The following is a 21,046-nucleotide window of genomic DNA, read 5'->3' on the forward strand; positions in this document are numbered from 1 at the left end:
GGAGGACGGACAATTTTGCAATGAGACAGAATAGGGAAAAAGTTCAAAGTGAATCAGGAAACTCTCTTGTGTGGCAGAGTGTCAGACCTTCATGGACATCGTGATCGTTGTGGACGGCTCAAACAGCATCTATCCCTGGTATGAAGTCCAGAACTTCCTCAGCAACATTCTCAGCAAGTTCCACATCAGCTCGGACCAGATGCAGGTACAAACTGCTCTCCACAACGTACCAATAGCAACCGCCTGAAATTATTACACACATTTGTAATGGAAACTTGTGGGTTTGAGTTTAAGTCAAATAACACATCTCATAGACCCCTCTGCTGTTGCCAGGAGAAGGAACATTCTCGTCTCTTGAGTGAAAACATTCACCAAGTGAAATTACAGGCAAGTTTGGCAAATATGACCAGAATGAACTCCTGCAATAACGTCACAAGACAAGAACCTTGGAGGTTTCTTTAGAAGAACAGAAATCAGAGGGGAGGGTGTGGGGACGTTACTCTGACACGCATAACAAGAAGAGTGAGAGGGGGTTTGAGTTATGAAAAGGGAGGGTGGGGGGTATTGGGTAGCAGGCAGCATGAGGTGAAGAGGAAATACCTCTGGTTTTTGAATGAATTCAAAAATTCCCCAAGTGTGCTGTTTGCTTTAAGAACAGGGTTCGTACTTAAAGAGATAGTTCACTCTGGAAAACATGAGCTTTAGACGATGTTTTGACCAACTGTGTGCCAGCTCAGTTATGAATATGTGGCATTGCTGAAATGCTTGTGTGTTTGCATGTTTTATTCAGGTTGGTATACTGCAGTATGCAGAGGTAGCAGTCCATGAGTGGTCTCTGAAAGACTACCAGACCACACAGGAGGTGGTGGAGGCCGCCAAGAACATCAGCCGACAGGAGGGACGAGAGACACGCACTGCATATGCCATCCAAATGGCCTGGTAGGCTTATTAATTATTGTTCATAGATGATTCTTCTACAACATGGGAAAGATTTAGCAGGAAACTATCTGCTTGTTTGGATTTCGATGCAACATTCTCTGAGGTTTCTCTATAAAAATAACACACTGTGTAGTTTGTTCTTGTAATAATATTTAAGTTGCTAGAACTGTTTGCCTACTCTCTTGGTATTGATTAGATGATAAGCAAACCATGAAATGTTTCGTCCTGCTTTACTGCATCCTATTAGAATCTGTAAAGTGAATGTAGACAGTGACTGTTATCAGACATAAGCATAAAGTGTGACCCTTTTTAAGGCAAAATTAGTCCGTCTAGGGTCAAATTCTGTTGAAATTCCAGTAGACACTTTGAATGATTTGTTTAAAAAAGAAAAATATAATATTGAAATAGCAGAAAGTTGAGGATGAGAAAGGAAAACTCAGCTTTTTTGATGGGGGTTTTGTCTTTAGTTTGAGTTGGAGCACAGAAAAAACAAAATGGAAAAATAACTGGGCAAGCAGGCATGACTCAAGGATCCAAATTCATGTATACATTTTATAGAGCTGTTATCAGTTAACATGGCACAGATGTGATTTTGTCTCTTAAAAATGCCAGTCATTTGGTTTCTTACAAAACACGCTAAAAAACATTTACATTAATTCAGAGAATTACAATGATGGTTTTTACACCACAAGAGATGTAACATCTCCTATAAGACTTCAAGCCAGTCACTTTTACCATAACAAAGTTGTAAGACATGAGACATTTCATTCAAATCTTTCTTTATTTCTGACCATCTTACTTTATATATATATCATATGAGCTAAATGAAATGCATCCAAGTTAATAGTCCGCAATGCAGCAGTAAATGTAATTAAAGTGGAAAAATAGTACATATTTTTGTGGTGATAAAATATTGTTAACTGGAAATAGCTTTATTTTTTCATTTTTATGTTTTTAAAGATACAGCTCTGGAAAAAAAAATTAAGAGCTCACTGCAATGAACCCCATTGAAAACCTCCTGGTTATTCCACCAAATATTGATTTCTGAACTCTTCCTAATTTAAAACATTAGTATTGTTGTTTCTAAATGAATCTGAACTTGTTTTCTTGAAATTATTTGAGGTCTGAAAGCACTGCATCTTTTTTGTTATTTTGACCATTTCTTATTTTCTGCAAATAAAAACAAAATTTTTGCTTGTAATTTGTTGTCAGTAGTTCATAGGATAAAAAACAATGTTCGTTTTACTCAAACATATAACTATAAAAAGTAAAATCAGAGAAACTAAAGTGGTCTCTTAATTTTTTCCAGAGTTGTAATTAAACATGATTCTAAATTTAAACATAATCCAATCTACAGAGAGCAGATTGGATTACAAAAAATATCCAATGAGCAGCAGTTGTGGACCAAAATGTGTTGTTGATGTCAAAGGTCAGAGGAGAATGGGTGGAATGACTCAATATGATAGAAAGGATAAGGCGGCTCAAATAACCTCTAGCTATGTCCAAGGTCTGCATAATACCATCTCCTAATGTACATGTACAACAGCAACAGATAACCACATGAAGTGCCACAATTATAAGATAATGATAAAAGAAAGAACAGGATCAAGAAGGAAAACGACAGATTGAAAAAATATTGATGAGTCTTGATGTCAGGTGTGATATTCAAACAATAGGACCAGAATTTGATGTAAACAATTTGAAAGCATAGGTGTGTCTTCCTTGTGTTAGCTTAGACTGGTTGTTGTGATAGCCATAGCACACTGATAGTACAAACTAACCTTTATTTAAAGACAACAGCCTTCCTGAGTATTGTTGCTAATCATATCAATCCTTCATGACCACAGCGAACCCATCTTCCAGCAGGATAATGCACCACGTCTCCAAGCTCAAATAATCTCAAGCAGATTTTCTGAATCAGACAATGAGTTCACTGTATTGCAGTGGCCTCCACAGTCACCAGACTGTTTCTTTACGCGTTAGAAGTCCAGAGACTGGTGAATAGCCTTAAAGTATCTAATTCCTTTCAAAAATAAAATTCCTGCTTCTTTCAACTAGCTTAACCCACACGGCGCACCACACCCAGACGTGATCTGTGGCCATAGCTACCATTTTGGGATGTGAGTCTTGGAACGATGTTCACTTTCTGTACACACAGACACACATACAGTACACAGCCACCAAATACGCAACCACACAACCACTCAGGTAATTGGAGGGTTCCTGTTTTCTGCTACATTTAAAAGGGGAAAGGTTTGGAAACTAAACCATTAAAACAATGAACAGTAAAAAGATAATATATGAGCTTAATGTTGCTGCTAGGAAAGAAAACTCACACTTTGGTTGAATTTACATAATAACATCCTCACCTAATCACACATACTTTCTCACAGATGGACAGATAGAATAGTTGGCACAGAGAAACATGACGGGGTCGAAGAGCAGCTGAGCTGGGCAAACCGGCAGCTGGGTCAGCACCACTAAGGGCGTGGCACGGCCTGGTCAGCCAAGTAGCACTCCTGCAGCTGTGAAAATACACTCAGGAACATTTACAGAGACATAGTTACATTTTCACTTTGGGGTTACAAAACTAATTTAATCAAATTTAGAATATTACCAATTAAACCTTATCTTAACAGGAAGCATTCATAGGATTCGTACACTGACCTCAGCTTTAACCTCTTAAACTCCATGCTTGGCTTTTAACCTCTTTCTCTGACTTTGTGCTTGTTGTAACCTTAACCATGAACCCAAACAACAAAAATAGATTCTGACAGGCAGGAAAAGTGTTTGGCTTTTGATAATCAGATTGTTGTTAGACTTACAGAAATTAGTTGTTACAAGGGGAAAGCATACATAGAAAGTCAATATTTCTGTAAAATTGCTGCATCCTAACAAACAGTGAAAGTTTATCAGCTATTAAAATGCATAATTCTGCATTAAATAGATTTTTTTCATGCTTAAAGCATTTAAGACATTTATCTGAAGGGAAAATTACATTACTTTCTTATAATCAAACTATGTAATGTTGGGGGATATCACATAATAAATAAATCAATTATTTAATGTATAATTTCAGACTTTTGTTGAATGTTGAACAAAGTTAAAGTTGTGTCAATGGGCCACAACTCATTTGAACAGATACAGACTCAGAGATGTTTTGTCATAATGAACACCGATTTGCTTAGCAAAGCCAAAAGCAGTACAGCAGCATCCATCGCCAGCTAGAGAACACGGTGTTGGACGGGTGATGATCTGGGCTTGTTTTGCTTCTACAGAGGATATTACGGTAAAGAAGTCAAACCCAACCAAAGTACTGCACAGTTGAATCAAATCTGAAGTCAAATTGTGCTGTGCTGCATCAAAACTTCACAGGAAAAAACTAAAATTTCAGTATTTCAGTCAAAATCCAGATTTCTTTTGAACTCGAATATTCTGGTGGAACATTAAAAGAACTGTTCAGAGGAGAATGCACACAGACAACAATGAACTGAAGGGACATTGCAAAAAGGAGTGGGTCAAAACTCCCCCAGAATGATGTGAGAGAGAGATAAGTTTATACAGAGGACAACTGAAGGATCTCAGCATAACAAACACTATTAACATAAAGCCCTGAAACAAAAGTGTGTGCAGGGGTGTGTGTGGGGAGGGAATGTTACTTCAGATGAACACAACATGAAATCAAAGTAACTAAATTATTGAACTTTAACCTTATTTTGACCACCATTATTATCATTGGTAGAAAACTTTAACAGAGCCGACATTTTGTCTTCCTACAGACTTTTAGAGAGGCAACACTATATACTGTCAAATTAATTTTTAATTTGATCTTCTGACAGATGTCTGCCGCATTTCCTGTCAGAATTGAACTTGCATGGTTGGCTGAAAAATACCTAAAAACCAAGAAAGATTAAAAAAAATAAAAGGCTACTCTTAAAGAAGAAAGCTGTCCTTGTCTGTTGTCTCTTCTGAGAGCTCCCGATTATGATTAATAACTCTATATGGGTGATTTTATTCAGATAAAGTAATAATTGATTTGTTCTTACATTTGCTAGTTTACATGTGCCGCTTCCAAATGAAGCTGTTGTGTGTAACACCAACATCCCTTCATTCCTGGTTTGCTATAAATGCCATTTCTTAAATCCCAGCACTGAAATATTTTTAAAAATAACAGAGCAAAGTACGTATTGATAACAGCAAAAAATATTTCCAAATCTCTAATGGCTGCATTCAGATTCTGCTTCACTCAATGTTGAGCTTGTTTTTTTCTCTATTACATGTTTATTACGCACATTCTGTAAAGTGCAGAGCATAAAATAAATGCTGATCGCTTCATAAAGAAGAAATAACATCTCACAAGTGGATAAACCGCTGACGTCTCTGTAGCTCCACCCGTCTCTCAGTCACCCACAAACAAAAGCGTGCCGCTGTGCTGTGTCATTACCACTCTGCTGAGACTCAATAAACTGACTTGTAAATCCAGCCAGGGCTCCCAATTAGCTCTACTTACTTTCTCCACTCTTTTATCTGCCTTTTAAGTTCCGTCTTTATTCTCTGACTTATTTGCTTAGTAAGCATGTTTGATATATAATCCTTTTTTTTCAGTCTTAGAGTTTTTCTTCTCATAAATCAGATTGCTTTCTGGTCACTCTGTGCACCTTTTATGTAGGTATTTGTCACCCCTGCTTAACTTCTCTTTTCTGTTTTTCCTCTCTTTCTTTTCATCCTCTGTTATTTGCAGGCTGCTGAGGGGAAATGGTTGTTTTCAACTCTAAGTTTCTTGTGGCTGACCACAATGTTATATTTAGGCAAGGGCTACAGTTAGACTTGGAAATGACTGAGATCACCAGGGGTGACTAGGCACTGCGTGTGCATATGTTTGTGTGTGCTGGTCTGAGGCTTACCAACCCTATTCAACTGTTGAACCAGGTCCCAGAGAGAACAGGTTTCCTGCAGACAAACAGGGTGCGGCATGAGACCGTCAGTGCATTTGTCATTTGGGTTTCTCCTTCTGGGTTACAGCTACAAGGGAATTCACAAATGTGGTCGCTGTGTGTAGTGACACATGCGAGCTGCATGCAGTGATCAATGTGTGTAAACTGGCAGCTGGGGTATGTGTTTCAAGTGTTGTTAATGAATATCTGAAAGGCTCCAGATGAATCCTGTGCAGGGAGTGAACTCAAATCCAGAGTTTCAATGTTTTATTAGCTGGTTATTCTCCTCAGAAAAACCCTTGATACTGTATATTATCACACGGAGGAAGTTTATTTTGACGTTGCAAGAACCCAAGTGACTGGATACCTTTTGGGTTTCCTCCCTTTCACACGTTTCACAACCGCATTTTTTCTCTCTCCCTCCTTGAGTCTGTTTCAAATTCAGCTCAGTTTGGCACAATCAGCAGCTTTACCAGTACTGTTTTCTATCTTTTTTTTTTTAGCACAGAGGCGTTCAGCGCTGAGCGTGGAGCCAGGGAAGGCGCCACCAAGGTGATGATTGTGGTCACAGACGGGGAGTCGCACGACGGGGACGAGCTGCCAGACGCTCTGGAGGAATGTGAAAGCAGAAACATCACCAGATACGCCATCGCTGTGAGTGATATCTGGCTCTCAGTGGTGCAGCGCATTCGTTATTACACTGATTTCCACCGCTTTCAGATATCTTTTTACCTTTTATAGTACTGAAATTGTGAAAAGCACAGCAAACAACTAATATGCAGTCTCCTCGGAGGGTGCAGAGCAGCTCTGACATTCCTCCCATATTGTGCAAATGTGGCATGGCCTCTGTAAACACCCAGAAGCAACCGCACAACATCACCACAACTCTCCCAAAATAACTACCTAATTACCAAATGAACCCTTTGGGCCCACTGAAATATCCAGCTGGGAACAAAAAAACTCTTCCTTGTCCGGCTCCACCCGACCCCTCCATTCTGCACACAACGGTCCAATGAAAGTATCCGCAGGTCAGGCAGAGACCAGTGGTTGAACCCCTCCTCATAAAGCAGGAGAAGCACAAGAATAAATGAGCTTGCATGACAAGGAAAAGCAAATTAAACAAACAATTTTAGGTTAAAGGGCTTATTTATAGCACAGCCATTTCAGTGTTTTGCCATTTCTTTTCATCTTTTTCCAAGATCCCGGAAAGAATCTGGGTCATCGTAAAGAGTCAAGTAGGGATTAGAGTCGACGCTGTTTTGTGTTCATCAGTTTGCCAGACCAACATGTGTGCTGGTTGGAAGACAAAGACGAAAACTGAGTCATCCAGGAAAAAAATTAAGCCTGTTTCATTGCTATGTGATGAGCCTGATGAGGGTCCGGTACACCAGGTACCTTCCCAGACATCCAGGAGCTGCTGTGGCGAGGCACAGGCGATGGGGAGCAGAGGAGATTGAAACAAAAGTAAACACTGCATTCCAAATGCAACAATAAAAATAGAAGTACAATTTTTCAGTAAATTGTCCAATTTACTGCAAAATGGTGTTTGACCTCAAACAGGTAACCTGCGCAGCGTGTTGAGTAACCTCATCTCTTCTGTTGATCACTTGAAAAAGTTGCTCAGACGCCCATGACATCAGTGTTTCCAGTAGGTTGTGTGAAATGTGCTTTACAAAAATGTAGACGTGGCTTTACGCAGGGCATCGTCTGCAACTGGATCACAAAACAAAGAGCAGTTGGACGCCCTGTAGAACCTGAAGTTTCATTTTTTTGACTGAAGAAAAAAGCTCAGCAATCCTGACAAAGTAATCAGGTTAACAAAATATGTTCACCGTCAAAAAGCACAAAATCCAAATGTAAATTTTTTGACAATCTTATGATTTTATTTAAGATTGTTCCACAATTGCTGTGGGCATACCTCCAAACTCTGACTAGGCTGCTTGACGAAAGCAGCCTAGTCCTAATTTTTCCTAATTAAAAAATGACTGGACCTAATTTTTCAGGTTCCACTTAAGGGGAGAAATGACTGCTTCACAGTCTACTCCCTACTGGATATGCCAAGTCTACTTAGTCCTTTTCAAGATGGATTTCAGTTTAACTCTTACAGAGTTATTTCATCAAGAGTTTGAGTAGCTATAACTATTTCAAATGTTAAAATTACTCAATCTCTTGTTGAAATAACTCTGGAAGAATAAAATTCTGATAAGGACCAAATACACTCGGCACAGGGTTGATTTAACTCTGCAGAATTTGCTGCGTTGGCATGGCAATGAGGTCAGGGAGGAAATTGAGCAAGTAACTAAGTTTTTAGAATAAAGTATTGCAATCACTACAAAACATTTAATACAACTTCAGTCTTGCTGTTATTTTCTCACAGTAATCAGTAAAAAAAAACAGATTTTGTATTTTGTGTGACTGATTCCCTCTCAATATACCTCCACAGAGTATAGCTTAGTAATCAGGATTGCACAGTCTGGAGTGTTAGCGCCTTTGTAATAAGAAAATCCTTAACTTTTGTCCTGACTAAAATACTACTGGTGCTTGCCTCTCCAAAGTCAAAACTGGTTTTGGACATGCAGAAACTTTATGTATATAGGGAAATTCCACAAAATATAAGAAAGTATCTTAGCTCATATGGTTCAGTGCTGGAAAACCAATGAAAACCTGGTTGGGGAGTAGGAGCAGGCTGCAAGATCAGGCTTGCTTCTATGTAAAGTTTCATTTTCCACATTTGTTGCTACTTAACCACATTCAGATGGTCAGGGAGGTCGTGCAGATTGCGAGGTGGTCTTAATGCTAAAGCATCAAAAAATAAACACCAAGCACAGTGTGGCCATCTTATGCAGATGTAAAAGGGGGCTTTGAACTCAGATGGTAAAAAGTCAAGTGATGACAGTTAACTGTTTCCTATAACAGCAGGTATGTTATGATTTAGCATTTTCTGCACTGCATGCACATTTTGACAGTGCACAGGAAAGTATCTCATGGTAGAGGTCAGACCTCTTCAAAGTACAATGCAGGAACAGCAGATTGTTTTATACATCAGTGTCATGCAGATATTAAAAAGACATCTGTTGCTTGAGTAGTTTATGGAGCACATTGCATGGATGCTTTTCTATTTAAATACTTGCCAAATGATGCATATTTGGGAAATATTGTTCCCTCTTTTCCATTTTTCTCTTTAATATCACTTATAAACTTTCAAAATCCACCATGACATGGAAGCTTGAGGATTTTTCTTTCTTTCTTCTATAGGATCGTAATGTACATATTTATTAGTATTATATGACACAGTACACCCTATTACACCCTCCTCTACCCTTTAAAAACAGAGGATTTCCTTTGCTTGGCAGCCGAGTTTCAGGGAAATATTCATGGATTGGTTTCTCTTATGGATTTTTTATATGTTCTTGAAATGGATTTTATTTTCAGTTCCCTCCAGCTTTGTGTTTTACATCTAATGTGTTTCCATGTGACAAAACTTGAGGATTGATGAAATTCCTAATTACATCCACAAAATGTGTTTTTCTATTTTACTTCAACATGGAGAATCATTGAAATGCAAGGAATCATTTGCCTTGAGAAGTCAATTTAGTCTGTTTTTGTATGAACCCATTGTTGGTTTTGTGTCATCTACCATTTTGTTTTTCATAGAATCTCATGTTTATGTCTCTTCTTTTCTGCCATTCAGGTTCTGGGGTATTATATCCGCAAACAGCAGGATCCAGAGACCTTCATTAATGAGATCAAATACATCGCCAGCGACCCAGATGACGAGTACTTTTTCAACGTGACCGATGAAGCTGCGCTGAATGACATTGTGGACGCTCTCGGAGATCGGATTTTCACTCTTGAAGGTGAGGGTGTTATCAAAGTTAGTGTAAATGATCCCTTGGGTGAGGTGCAGGAAATCATGGGATATGTAGCCCAGTCTTCTAATTCTACGCTCCCCTTCTGACTACAATTGTTTATAAGAGCAATAAAAAAAATTGTTCAGAGCACAACTGACAGATAAGTACAAAAATTTATCTTGCCTTTCTAGTGCCACCCTGAGCAACTGCCTATGTCACTTGTATTACAGGAGACATGCCGGACAGAAGCGGCCGTGACAGGATTTTGTATGATTAAGTCAGAAAATAACGCTAAGCTTGAACAATTTGTTTTACTCTCATCATCAGCAAATAAATGTGGCTTTAATTTTCATAGTCCAGCACATCATAACACTAGCAACACCTCCTTAATTGCCAGAGGGATTTTTATCCTGGTTGAAAATATCAATTAACAGCAGTGATGTCCAAAGCCAGTCCTTAAGGGCCAGTTTCCTGCATGTTTCCCTGAATCATATTTATTGAATTAAATTCAGGTGAGTAATTCATTAGTTGGCTCCTCCAGAACTTGACTTAGTTGTTTCAGTCATGCTGTGTTGGAGAAGGGACACATCTAAAACATGGAGGACAACGGCCTCTGGACACTCCTGGTTAATTGAAAGCAATGCCATTAGTAATGTTCAAACTGATTTACAAAGTAGTGCTTAAAATCTCAACGCAATGACAGTCCAATAACTGCATGAAATGGTTATATTGTATTGTTGTAACCTTTGTTGTAACCTTTGAAAACACTTTTCTAATTTCCTGCAGCTATCTGGTATGTAGAGAGAAACAGTGGCTCTAAAAAAAAAAGACAAAATAACTCCAGATTCAGTGTCATCTGTCAGTTTTATTTTATAGATAACATATGTCAAGTTTTTACCATAGGAATTTATCCATTGGTTTATATGTATAAGTTATAATATTTGCCATGTGACTGAGAAATAAAAATGTAATCCTGCACCAAAACAAAAGAAAAAACTAGAAACAAAAACAAAGAAAGTACAGCTGGTGCCAGATATCGCAGTAGTTGCAGAAACGTGGGAGGAAGGCTTTTGAAACTGATGCCACCTTTAAATGTTCAGGAAAATCAAAGAGGAAGGGACAGGAGGAAAGGAAATGTCTGTCACCATCGGCGTTTGAGGGCGCTAAAGATCAGATCCTATGAGACATAACAAGGAAAGGGAAGGGAGGAGAATACGAACAAAGAAAGGAGAGAAACAAGAGATGCTGACATGCTGTCCTCCTTTAGGTACCTTGGGCTACAATCAAAGCACGTTCCACATGGAGATGTCTCAGATCGGTTTCTCAACGCACACACTGGATGTAAGTCTTACTTGTGTTAATTTTTAACTATGTGGTAAATAAAGACTGACTTGTCCATTATTTAATCCAAACTAATTTCTTCAGGATGGCATTCTGTTTGGGATTGTGGGCGCCTACGATTGGGATGGAGGGGTCCTGAAGGAAGGGACCAACGGAGTAATTATCCCCCCCAGAGAAGCCTTTGAAAGTGAATTTCCATTGGAGCTCAAAAATCATGCTGCTTATTTAGGTACAAAGATTTCACAAGCAACCTTTTTGTGTTTATTAGCTTTCATGTAAAAGGAGATTAAAATGCTATGGAGTGTAGTATTATTCTTCATTGTTTTTTAAAGTAGAACCCTCATCGTGTGAAAAACTTTATTTTTTTTAATAATCAGATCTTTGCTTTTGGGTCTTCTCTCTGTATAACTGCCTCTGATCCTGCTGAATGTTTTAAATGCCCTATGATTGTTGTGCAATCTGAGACAGCAGCCCTTTCCTCCATAACAAAAATTATGAAGCAATTACAGCCCCATAACTGTCACCTGGACAACAAAGAAGCAAACATTCCTGGTTGTGGTGTAACTCAGGATTTCATTTTAGGCCCCATCGTTTTCATTTTGCTGAATTTTCATTGTTCAGACAATACACCATCTCTCTGCTTTGCTAATGAAATGCACATTTTCTGGAGTTAAGCCAATAATTCAACTTCAGTTCAATACAGACATGTCTTAAAAACATACAATCTTGAATGGAAATAACATTTTTTTCAGGTTAAACAAAAATAAGAAAAAAAAGAAGTTGTTGCAATCTCAGTCCCACTCTGGGATGACTTTGATAGTATTATTAGTTCTCTATTTTTTTTTTTTGTTCTTTTTTTGCCAGAAACTTGGGTTTTATTTTTATTAATCACTTTAAAATTCAGATTTGCTGCTGTTTGGACTGGTTTATTTCAGCAAGGGTCGTTAAAAGAATCAACAGTCCAAAAGTATTTCACTACTTTTTTAAATGGATTATTGTAAGTTTTTGTACAGGAATCTTCTTTGCATGCAAATCTCCTTATTGGAGCTAACTGGTATGACTGACTATATTATCCAGGTTTAGCTTTATAGTACTAGTTTCCATTTTTATAAAATTACTTGTATAATTCTATATTGTTTTTTTAAGAGTCTTCATGGGCTAATAGTTTCCTCTATATCTTAGAGATATTTTGAGCATTTGCACATTTTTCCAGAGTTTTAAGATTGTCAAAACCAAATCCTTTTCCAAGATCAGGCTGAATGCAGGAAGTCAGACTCTTTTCAATCACAACCACAACGCTGTTATTTCAAGTTTGATCTGCCCAGGGCTATTAATGCGTCTCAAACATTTGTCTTTTGACAAACTTTATTCTCTGGTTTATTAGAGACACTGGGTTGGTTTAGCTCTGCTTTATAAATTAGTAAAATAAAAATGTCCTTTGTTCTAGACAGTAAACTTAGCTGAAAGCAGTGACATTAATAAATTAAATGATGAAAGAGAACTTGACAAAGAGATGCAATGAGAATGAAAAACATTTAATCCACCGCTAACTTTTTATGAATCAACAGCTGGTGTTTATTTTAGAGTCTAAATTTGGCTCCTCATAAACACAAAAATATCCCAACCATTCTAAATGAATTATCTAATTTTTGCTCCTCTTTTCGATCTTGTTGTTGGGGTATCGCCAATGCTCTTTACTCTGCCTTTAAAAATCTGTGGTTGTGTCATCTTTGTTTATTTAGTCAGCCGTGCTTCATGAGAATCAGAATAAGTATGTCTGAGGTTTACTAAGACATTAGTTAGCTTTCAACATTTATTGAAAGCTTTTATAACACTTAAAGTGGCTAAAACCCTCTGTACAAATGGTAGTAACATGCACCCTGGTTAAAGGAGTTATGATAAGTCAGTTCTAAGTACTGTCGCAGAAGCAATTCACTTTACAACACTTATAGGATTTTGTTGTGTGTAAAACCTCATTTTTTATTGCATCAAAACAAAGCAAAACTGAACAGGAGCACAAAATTAGCATGCAATTGGTTTAACTCAACAATTTTGTCAGTGTTCAGTCAAAAACATTCAGCTTGGCCAGTTTTATTTCCCCTTGAAGGTCATTTGTAGGCAGCCGCTGCCAGGTCTGATTTGTATTTGTGTGTGTGTTTGCAGGGTACACTGTGTCATCTGTGGTTGTTGGTGACTGGAGGAGGCTGTACGTGGCTGGGGCTCCTCGATTTAAACACAAAGGCAAAGTCGTTTTATTTGAACTCCATGAAAATGGCTATGTTGACATCGTGCAGGCTTTGAATGGAGAACAGGTGAACTTCTGTTGCTGAATGTTCCTCCAACATCATCAATTATTGCAAATAGCATAGCAAGGGCTCCACCTACTGGGATTAAGATGAATTTACATCCTTCTGTGTTTAGATTGGATCTTACTATGGCAGTGAACTGTGCGGGCTGGATATCGATAAAGATGGCATCACTGACGTCCTTTTGGTCGCTGCTCCCATGTATCTTGGCTCAGGAAACAAGGAAGCTGGAAAAGTCTACATCTACACTCTCAATGGGGTAACAAAGCAGTGGCATCTTAAACATGCAGTAACAACTATTTTTAATAACTTGGTGATCATTCTTCTTTCCCTTGTCTCTTTGTTTTTACAGGAGGGAAAATTTATATCTAATGGGACTCTGAAATCCGACAATAAGTCTCAGGATGCCAGGTTTGGTTATGCACTGGCGGCTGCTCCCGATCTGAACCATGATGGCTTCACTGACCTGGTGGTGGGAGCGCCGCTGGAGGATGAGCACAGAGGGGCCATCTATGTCTACCATGGATACGATATTTACATCATCCATGACTGCAAACAGGTAGTTATGTTAGGTACACTGCAGTGCAAAAGTAAACCACTTTTTAAAAATACTGAATCAGATCAGCAGTTTCCCAGGACTTTAGCTGTAATTTCATTTCATGTTCAGTCCTTACATCTGAAAATATTGTATGAGTGGATGAACGAGGAAGAAATGTGTACATCTGCAGCTGGTATAAGCGGAATTAAGTTAATAGCTCTTTGGTAATTAACTTGCAGATACTAAGAAACTATTTATGTGTTAAACTGTGTTATCGTTTTCATAGATTCCTCCACAGATACAGGCACAAATAATATTCTTTTACTACCTGCTATTAATAAAATAACAAGGATTTTTCCTTAGTTTTGTGGCATATGTAGACACAAACATCACCTGAAATAAAGAATATTTTCTCATGTCTGATTGTTTAACAGTACAGATTTAAGTTGCTTAACAATCATTAAAAAATATCTGTATAAAAAAATGGTCCGATTTTCTGTTTTATGAAAACATGCTTTTTTACAACTTCATTCTGCGTCTCAGAATTAAGTCACTAATATCTGCTTCTCTCCTCCTCCCAGCATATATTAGGGTCGTCCCTCTCCCCCTCTCTGCAGTATTTTGGCCGCAGTGTAAGTGCACGGTTGGACTTGGACGGTGATGAGCTGATAGATTTGGCAGTGGGAGCTCAGGGCAGAGCCGTGCTGCTCAGGTAAGCAGGGATAATCGCAACCACAGCAGATTTTATTGCATAGGGTGCCTGTAATGTGACACAGAAAGACACTTTACAAGCAGCTAGGACCTTTTGTAAGATAATTGTTTCTCATTCCTGCTCTTATAGCTCCAGAAGCATCGTCCAGATCAATGTGAGTTTGTCCTTCCAGCCGCACTCCATTAACGTCATTCAGAAGACGTGTCAGAGGGGCGGCAGAGAGTCGGCATGCCTCAACGCCACAGCCTGCTTCACGGCCGTTTCACGCTCACCTGGACCACACAGCAATGCTTTTGGTATTTTTTTTTCCATTTATTTATTTGTTTATTTTACTTCAAGACCTTAAAAAATATGCTGAACAAATCTATTTTTTTAGTCAGATGAAGCAACACAACAACATAAATAAATAGTTATTTTTGCTCACATGTTGTGGAAAAAACTATTTTACCAAGCACTGTCAGATGAAATCACTCAATCAGGTTTATTCATATATTGTGCACAATACAGAGAGCCTGTAGGACAATCAATAATGTAGCAGGTCTGGGTGAAAAGCTCTGCCAAGCAGAGACAACACACGAGTTTTATACCAAGGATAAGGAATTCAAAACAAGGGGCGAGGCAGTCTGGTTCTGATGCAGCTGTAGAAAGCAACTCCCAACCTTGTACATGTAACCCAAATAGTTGTTTTGGTGAGAGTTCACAAAACATTTAATATAACATGATCAGCAGACGTTAACTTGTAGTAATTTTTCACCACAGAGAAAATGAGGTTATTCTGAAAAGAGCTAAAGAACCAGTTCCTGAAAGTTAAATTGCTCTGTTAGGGAAAACGTGACTCATGTGAAAAAGTTTTTAAAAAGCAATTAAAGTTCGAATATAAAAACAATCATTTCAAAGCTGAACATTTTTCTGCTGTCATTGCGCTTTCTGGGAATAGTTTTGTCCATAAACAAACCAAATGTGACCAGTTTCAAATCAAACCAGATTAATCTAAAAAAAAATAAATACGTTGTTTATTTTCCAGCTCACATCTTTTTGATTCATGCTTCTTCCTTAGATCTTTGGGTGTCAGCCATGTTGGATGACAGGAAGTTTTCAGCGCGAGCTCTGTTCGATGAAAGCTCCCACAGACAGATGCAGCTTCCAGTGCGAGTGCAAACAAGAAAAACTCTCTGCTACAAGCTGCCTTTCCATGTATACGTGAGTATCTGAGCAACCACGTAATCAACACCAGTGATGAAAGAATCTAGACTGGACCACTAAGTGGTCTCCGACGTTTGCATTGTTCTCAATGTTTCCTTTCTGCTTAGGGCCAATTGAATTTTTTTCCGATGAAATAGTGTTCTTAAAATTGATGAGTCTGGTTTGCGGTCTCTGAATATTATAGGATTTGTGGTGTTGAGGTTCAACATTGTACTGGCTAAACATTCATGGGCTCATGCAGTCCTTGTTCTCTCAGATTTAACAACTCTCTTAAACACAGTTGATCATAAATTTTAATCTGCAGCATTGTGGGGACATGTGTGGTACAGATAAGCCCCGGCTGGTCGAAGTTTGCCGGTGGTGGAAAACAGAAAATAATTCCTGTTTTTTTTAATGTACTTCATTTATAAATGGCGTCCCACAGGGTGGGATGCTTGAGTTTCTGGTATTTTCTTGACATCTGCTGTTCCTCAGCTTTCTTCTTAGATACCAGACAATTGCCTTTCTCTCAAACAGAAAGCCAACAATCAAACTTTTTTTTTTAAGATGACCTTTTTTTTGTTTAAACAATTAGCAAAATTTAAACAAATTTGTCACTACACCACTTAGAAACAGAAATTAATTCCTACATTACAACTGGTATATTGGTTGGATGTTGGTGGTTGTTGGTTTTCAGCTTGTGCAAAATGCTGCATATTACTCTCTTTTTATCCTCACTGCACTTAATTTTGGGCATATTCCTTATATACATTTGACACAAATTAGGTGTTTGTTTTATTTAAACTTTATTCTTTATGTAGTGTTTATGTTGCTTATTTTAGGTAATTTTTTACTTCTATTGTATTTGGTTTCAAATATTCTGTCCAGTCTAATTGGCTGTTTTTAAAGTACTTAATAAACAAATGTGGCTGAAGCCTCTCTATCTGCCACACAGGATACAGCAGATTATATTCGCCCAATCAGCTTCTCACTGCGGTTTAAGATCAACGACACAGAGACGGGTCCGGTGTTGGATGAAGGCTGGCCAACAAGCGTCAAGAAATTTGTAAGCAGCACAAAGCTAACTCCACTCCATTTTTATTTTCATGAATAACCTTTCTCGTCCTTCTATCCAGATACCATTTTTCAAAGACTGTGGCGAAGATGACGTTTGCACAACAGATCTGGTCTTGCAGGCACACCTGGACATCTCTGGTACAAGGTACAGATCTGCTTTAGCTTTCTCTCCTGAAGCCAGTCAAAGTAAAACGTCTTCTGGTTGCTAGATCTGAGTGAGTCATGTTTTCTCGCACAGGCAGAAACCTTATGTGATTCGCAGCCCTCGTAGGCGTCTGTCGGTGGAAGTGCAGCTCCAGAACAGGCTGGAAAATGCCTACAACACTAGCCTGAAGCTGCACTACTCACGCAACCTCCACTTCTCCAGCATCAGCATCAAAGTAAACTCTGCTTTAATTATCCTACACATGCAGCGTGGTTTGAGCGCAATATTTATTGCTATTATTTTCCCTTTAATTTTAACAAAGGAGAATGCCAACTTCAAGATAGAGTGTACCGCTCTAGGTTCAAACAGCCACTCGTGTAACGTCAGCTACCCAGTGTTTCGCTCTCATTCAAAGGTAACCTGCTGCTGAGGAAGCTGATCTCTTCACACCTCTCTGCCCTTCAAGTAGTGGGAGGCATCACTTCAGCAGTCTCTGTTGCTCTTTGTTTCCAGGTGAATTTTATGTTGGAGTTTGAATTCAGCTGCACCTCTTTGCACAATCGGTTACAAATGAAGCTCAATGCTACCAGGTAAGCTTGTCCAAACATTTCAAATCCCAAAGAACAAACAGAAAAGGACAATATTTTTAGTGATATCCATCTTTTTCTGTCTCACAGTGACAGCAGTGAGAGAGAGGGAACTCTGGGGGACAACAGTGTTCAGCTGCAGACTTTCGTACAATATGAGCCAGATCTCTTTGTTAGCAGGTTTGAGCATAGAATTAACTTAATTTACAAGCTTTATTTACTTTTTTTTGTCATCATTATTGATATGGGGCTCTTTTGTTTGGCTGTTCTTTGTTTAGTGAGTCTAACCTGAACCGCTACGAGGTCCATCCCACACGGACAGCATCAGAAGCCATGGGTCCAGAGTTCTACACGTACATCAGGGTAAGTTTCTCATTTTTTCTCCTTCAACCATCTGTCTGTAAGGTTAGTAAAAAAACTGCCATGTGCAGCAGAGCAACTGAAAGTGACAAATCTTCAGTGTTAAAGCCAGCTGTAGCAACATTTTTAACCTAATTTAATAATAGAAATCTTGAGCTGAGAACATTGCTTCCACCTGCAGAGGTGGAAAGCACACATTTTTTTAGATTTCTGCAAAGGTTTTTTGAAAACCATGTGTAATTTTTCTTCCATTTTGTAATTATCCACAGTTTTGTGTTGGTCTGTCACATAAATCCTAATAACATACAACAAGTGTTTTGGCTGTAAGGTGACAAAAAGTGGAAAACATTGTGGGCTTGAATACTTTTCCGAGAGCAGAGCAGACCAATCCACCGAAAACAAAATAATTCCGTACCTGCGTGACTTCACTGCTCAGATTAGCAGATTTGACAAATTAAAGAGACATTTATTTCAAAATGATCAGGTACTGCAATGAAAATGAACTAAAATTCACCCTTAAAAAGACTGGAGACCCACAGATCTTAACTACAGTCATTCAGGGTGAATTTGCACTGAGCTGTTTAGATGTCATTACTGTACAGGTTGAAGTAAAATGTGTTTGTTTTTTTTTTGTCTGTTTTTGTAGCTACTGAATATCGGCTGTTATTCTGTGAGTAATCTGGAGCTGCGTGTGCTTTTGCCCTCTGTGGCAGCAGAAGACGCCGTCTTCATGACTGTAACGGATGTCTTCACATACAACGTGAGTGGGCCTCCGTGATTTGCTTTTATGTGCATTGAATTTGAACGATGTGACATTTTTAAGCCTCCCCTCAGGCCACAGGAATGAAGTGCGGAGTGCTGAGTGATGTAACCCAGTTGAAGTCCAGACAGAAAGACGTTCGTCCCCTTCATCCCGAGGACATGATGCATGATGAAATACTGGTGAGGCTTTTTGATTCAGGAATAAACACCAAGAAGTCATTTTACAGGCTGTAACGTGGCATATTTTATGTCCAGAACTGCAGCCGGTCGTGGTGCACAGAGGTCGTCTGTGAGGTGCGACAGCTCGGTCAGCAGGCGGTTATTCGAATCAGCCGCAGAGTTCATGATGACTTTTTCAGAAAAGTGAGTTAACAGAGCGTCATGTGGAAGATAAGAGTCTTTCCAAATGATGTAAAGATGGCTCATCCTTTGTGTGTGACTTTGTAGGTCAAATATAAGTCAGTGAGGATAATTAGCGCCTACAGTCTCTCAGCTCAGGAGAATAACCTCATCACTCTGGGAGCAGGAACAGTCCAGGGGGAGGTAAGACTGCAGAATGCTTCCACTCAGCAAAGGGAGGAGATATTTGAGTGTTTAAAAAGTTTTCAGACTATTTGAAGCTTTCAGCGTTTCACCATGCTCCAGCTACAAACCTCAAAGTATTTCATTGTATTTTTTATGGGATAGAACAGCACAAAGTGGTGATGTAGAGAGAAAATTATACCATTTTTTTTCTCCCCTCCAGGGGGTCTTTTGTGGGCTCTAGTGTCCCTTATATGAAAGTAGGCTGACAGGAAAGGGGGAAGGAGAGGGGAGAAGACATGCGGTAAATGTCGCCGGGTCCGGGAATCGAACCCGCAACAGCTGTGTCGAGGACTCAAGGCCTCCAAACGTTGGTCACGCTATCCACACCACGCCCGAAAATTATACAATTTTTAAGAATCACTCTTTGCCATAATTACAGCTGCAAGTCTTTTGTAGTATTTTCCTACTAGCTTTTCACACCCGAAGACTGTTGGTCTTTGCAAAAATAGCTCAGTTATTTTTAGGTATTTAAATAGATAACCAGTTATCTTTAATTCTGAGTTTTGACTTGTCCATTCTTGCATGAATATGCTTTTATCTAAACTGTGCCATTATTGGTCAGGTTGTAGCTTTAGATTCATTGTCCTTCAGGAAGGTGAATTTTTTTTCTGGTCTTAAGTCTTTTGTCAGCTTTAACAGGTTTTCTTTCAAATTGCCTAGTCAAAGTCTGACATTTAATTTGTGAGATATGAACATTAAACAAGCCATTTATGCTTGAAAACCTTGTAAAAAAAAAAAAAATTGGTCAAAAACTCAACTGTTTGCCAGTGACTGCAAAAACAAGTTGAACCAACTTTATTCATGTTATCGTTGTCAGAAATTAAAGTTTGTTTTATGTTATGAAATATATAAATGCGTCAAAAAAGCAGCAACAGCTGGTTGACATGTAAAGGAAACTTGTTGCACTATAATTTATTTAGGAGTATCATGGTAAAGGGGAATGAACTCACATCATCACCCTCCTAAGATAACTGCCTATGGCATTTTTTCCAAAGTGATTTTGGCAAAACAAAATTTTTGACAAAAGGAAATGAGCTAGGTCATTATTTTAGGAAGGTGACAATATACAAACCACATTTATCTGATTTTATTGGGGAAAAAAAGTGACAATAATGTATCATTTCCTGTCTGTGTATAGAACAAAACACTAATGAGGCTTGTAGTTGTAAGAAGATAAAAGCTAGTTGTGAACACTTCTGCAAAACACTGATTCCTGAGTGTTTTCTCTTTCCAGACTGTCCTAGAGGTGCTGAAGGGCCGAGCTATTCCCATCTCCCTCTGGATTTTGATCGGCAGCATCATAGGCGGTTTGCTGCTATTAGCACTCATTATATTCATACTGTGGAAGGTAACCGAATAAATCTCTTATTGGAAGTTCGGAAAACATAAGTTTGTAACAGGCCAGATATTAATCTCAGCTGTCCTGTTGTTCTCAAAGCTTGGATTCTTCGCACGGAAACATAGAGAGGATGAAAACCACGAGGACTGAGACAGATTTTACAAAGCAGACGACCAGACCAGTTGCCTTCGAACAGGCAACATGATGAAGTTCAACTTGAAGTGTTCAACATGAATCTCCAGGACCAAAGTCAGTGTCACCAGGGTCCGACAGAAATGCACTGCCCAAGATTTTCAGGGTCAGTAGGGGCAATTATGTAAATTATCTTTTTTTTTTAAGCAAAATGTATCAAACTACAGTTATTTTATTTAACTTGCAGACTTTTTCC

General features: G+C 38.7%; 1 protein-coding gene across 1 annotated transcript in view; it reads left to right on the forward strand.

Annotated features, from left to right (window-relative positions):
• Positions 1 to 21,045, forward strand: part of itga10 (integrin, alpha 10) — a 37,515-nt gene extending 16,470 nt beyond the window's left edge. The window contains exons 6-30 of the mRNA XM_032559453.1: positions 78 to 205; positions 791 to 939; positions 6,377 to 6,527; positions 9,565 to 9,730; positions 10,992 to 11,065; positions 11,150 to 11,294; positions 13,229 to 13,377; positions 13,487 to 13,630; positions 13,724 to 13,930; positions 14,491 to 14,621; positions 14,751 to 14,917; positions 15,679 to 15,821; positions 16,759 to 16,869; positions 16,940 to 17,025; positions 17,119 to 17,260; positions 17,348 to 17,440; positions 17,539 to 17,615; positions 17,703 to 17,792; positions 17,891 to 17,975; positions 18,619 to 18,732; positions 18,807 to 18,914; positions 18,990 to 19,097; positions 19,182 to 19,277; positions 20,554 to 20,667; positions 20,758 to 21,045. Of these exons, the coding sequence (XP_032415344.1) occupies positions 78 to 205; positions 791 to 939; positions 6,377 to 6,527; positions 9,565 to 9,730; positions 10,992 to 11,065; positions 11,150 to 11,294; positions 13,229 to 13,377; positions 13,487 to 13,630; positions 13,724 to 13,930; positions 14,491 to 14,621; positions 14,751 to 14,917; positions 15,679 to 15,821; positions 16,759 to 16,869; positions 16,940 to 17,025; positions 17,119 to 17,260; positions 17,348 to 17,440; positions 17,539 to 17,615; positions 17,703 to 17,792; positions 17,891 to 17,975; positions 18,619 to 18,732; positions 18,807 to 18,914; positions 18,990 to 19,097; positions 19,182 to 19,277; positions 20,554 to 20,667; positions 20,758 to 20,808 (3,029 nt within the window). The 3' untranslated portion in view covers positions 20,809 to 21,045. The remainder of the gene's footprint in view (positions 1 to 77; positions 206 to 790; positions 940 to 6,376; positions 6,528 to 9,564; positions 9,731 to 10,991; positions 11,066 to 11,149; positions 11,295 to 13,228; positions 13,378 to 13,486; positions 13,631 to 13,723; positions 13,931 to 14,490; positions 14,622 to 14,750; positions 14,918 to 15,678; positions 15,822 to 16,758; positions 16,870 to 16,939; positions 17,026 to 17,118; positions 17,261 to 17,347; positions 17,441 to 17,538; positions 17,616 to 17,702; positions 17,793 to 17,890; positions 17,976 to 18,618; positions 18,733 to 18,806; positions 18,915 to 18,989; positions 19,098 to 19,181; positions 19,278 to 20,553; positions 20,668 to 20,757) is intronic.
• The last annotated feature ends 1 nt before the right edge of the window (position 21,046 follows it).

Source organism: Xiphophorus hellerii, chromosome 3 (genome assembly GCF_003331165.1).
Source record: "Xiphophorus hellerii strain 12219 chromosome 3, Xiphophorus_hellerii-4.1, whole genome shotgun sequence".
Taxonomy (NCBI): domain Eukaryota; kingdom Metazoa; phylum Chordata; class Actinopteri; order Cyprinodontiformes; family Poeciliidae; genus Xiphophorus; species Xiphophorus hellerii.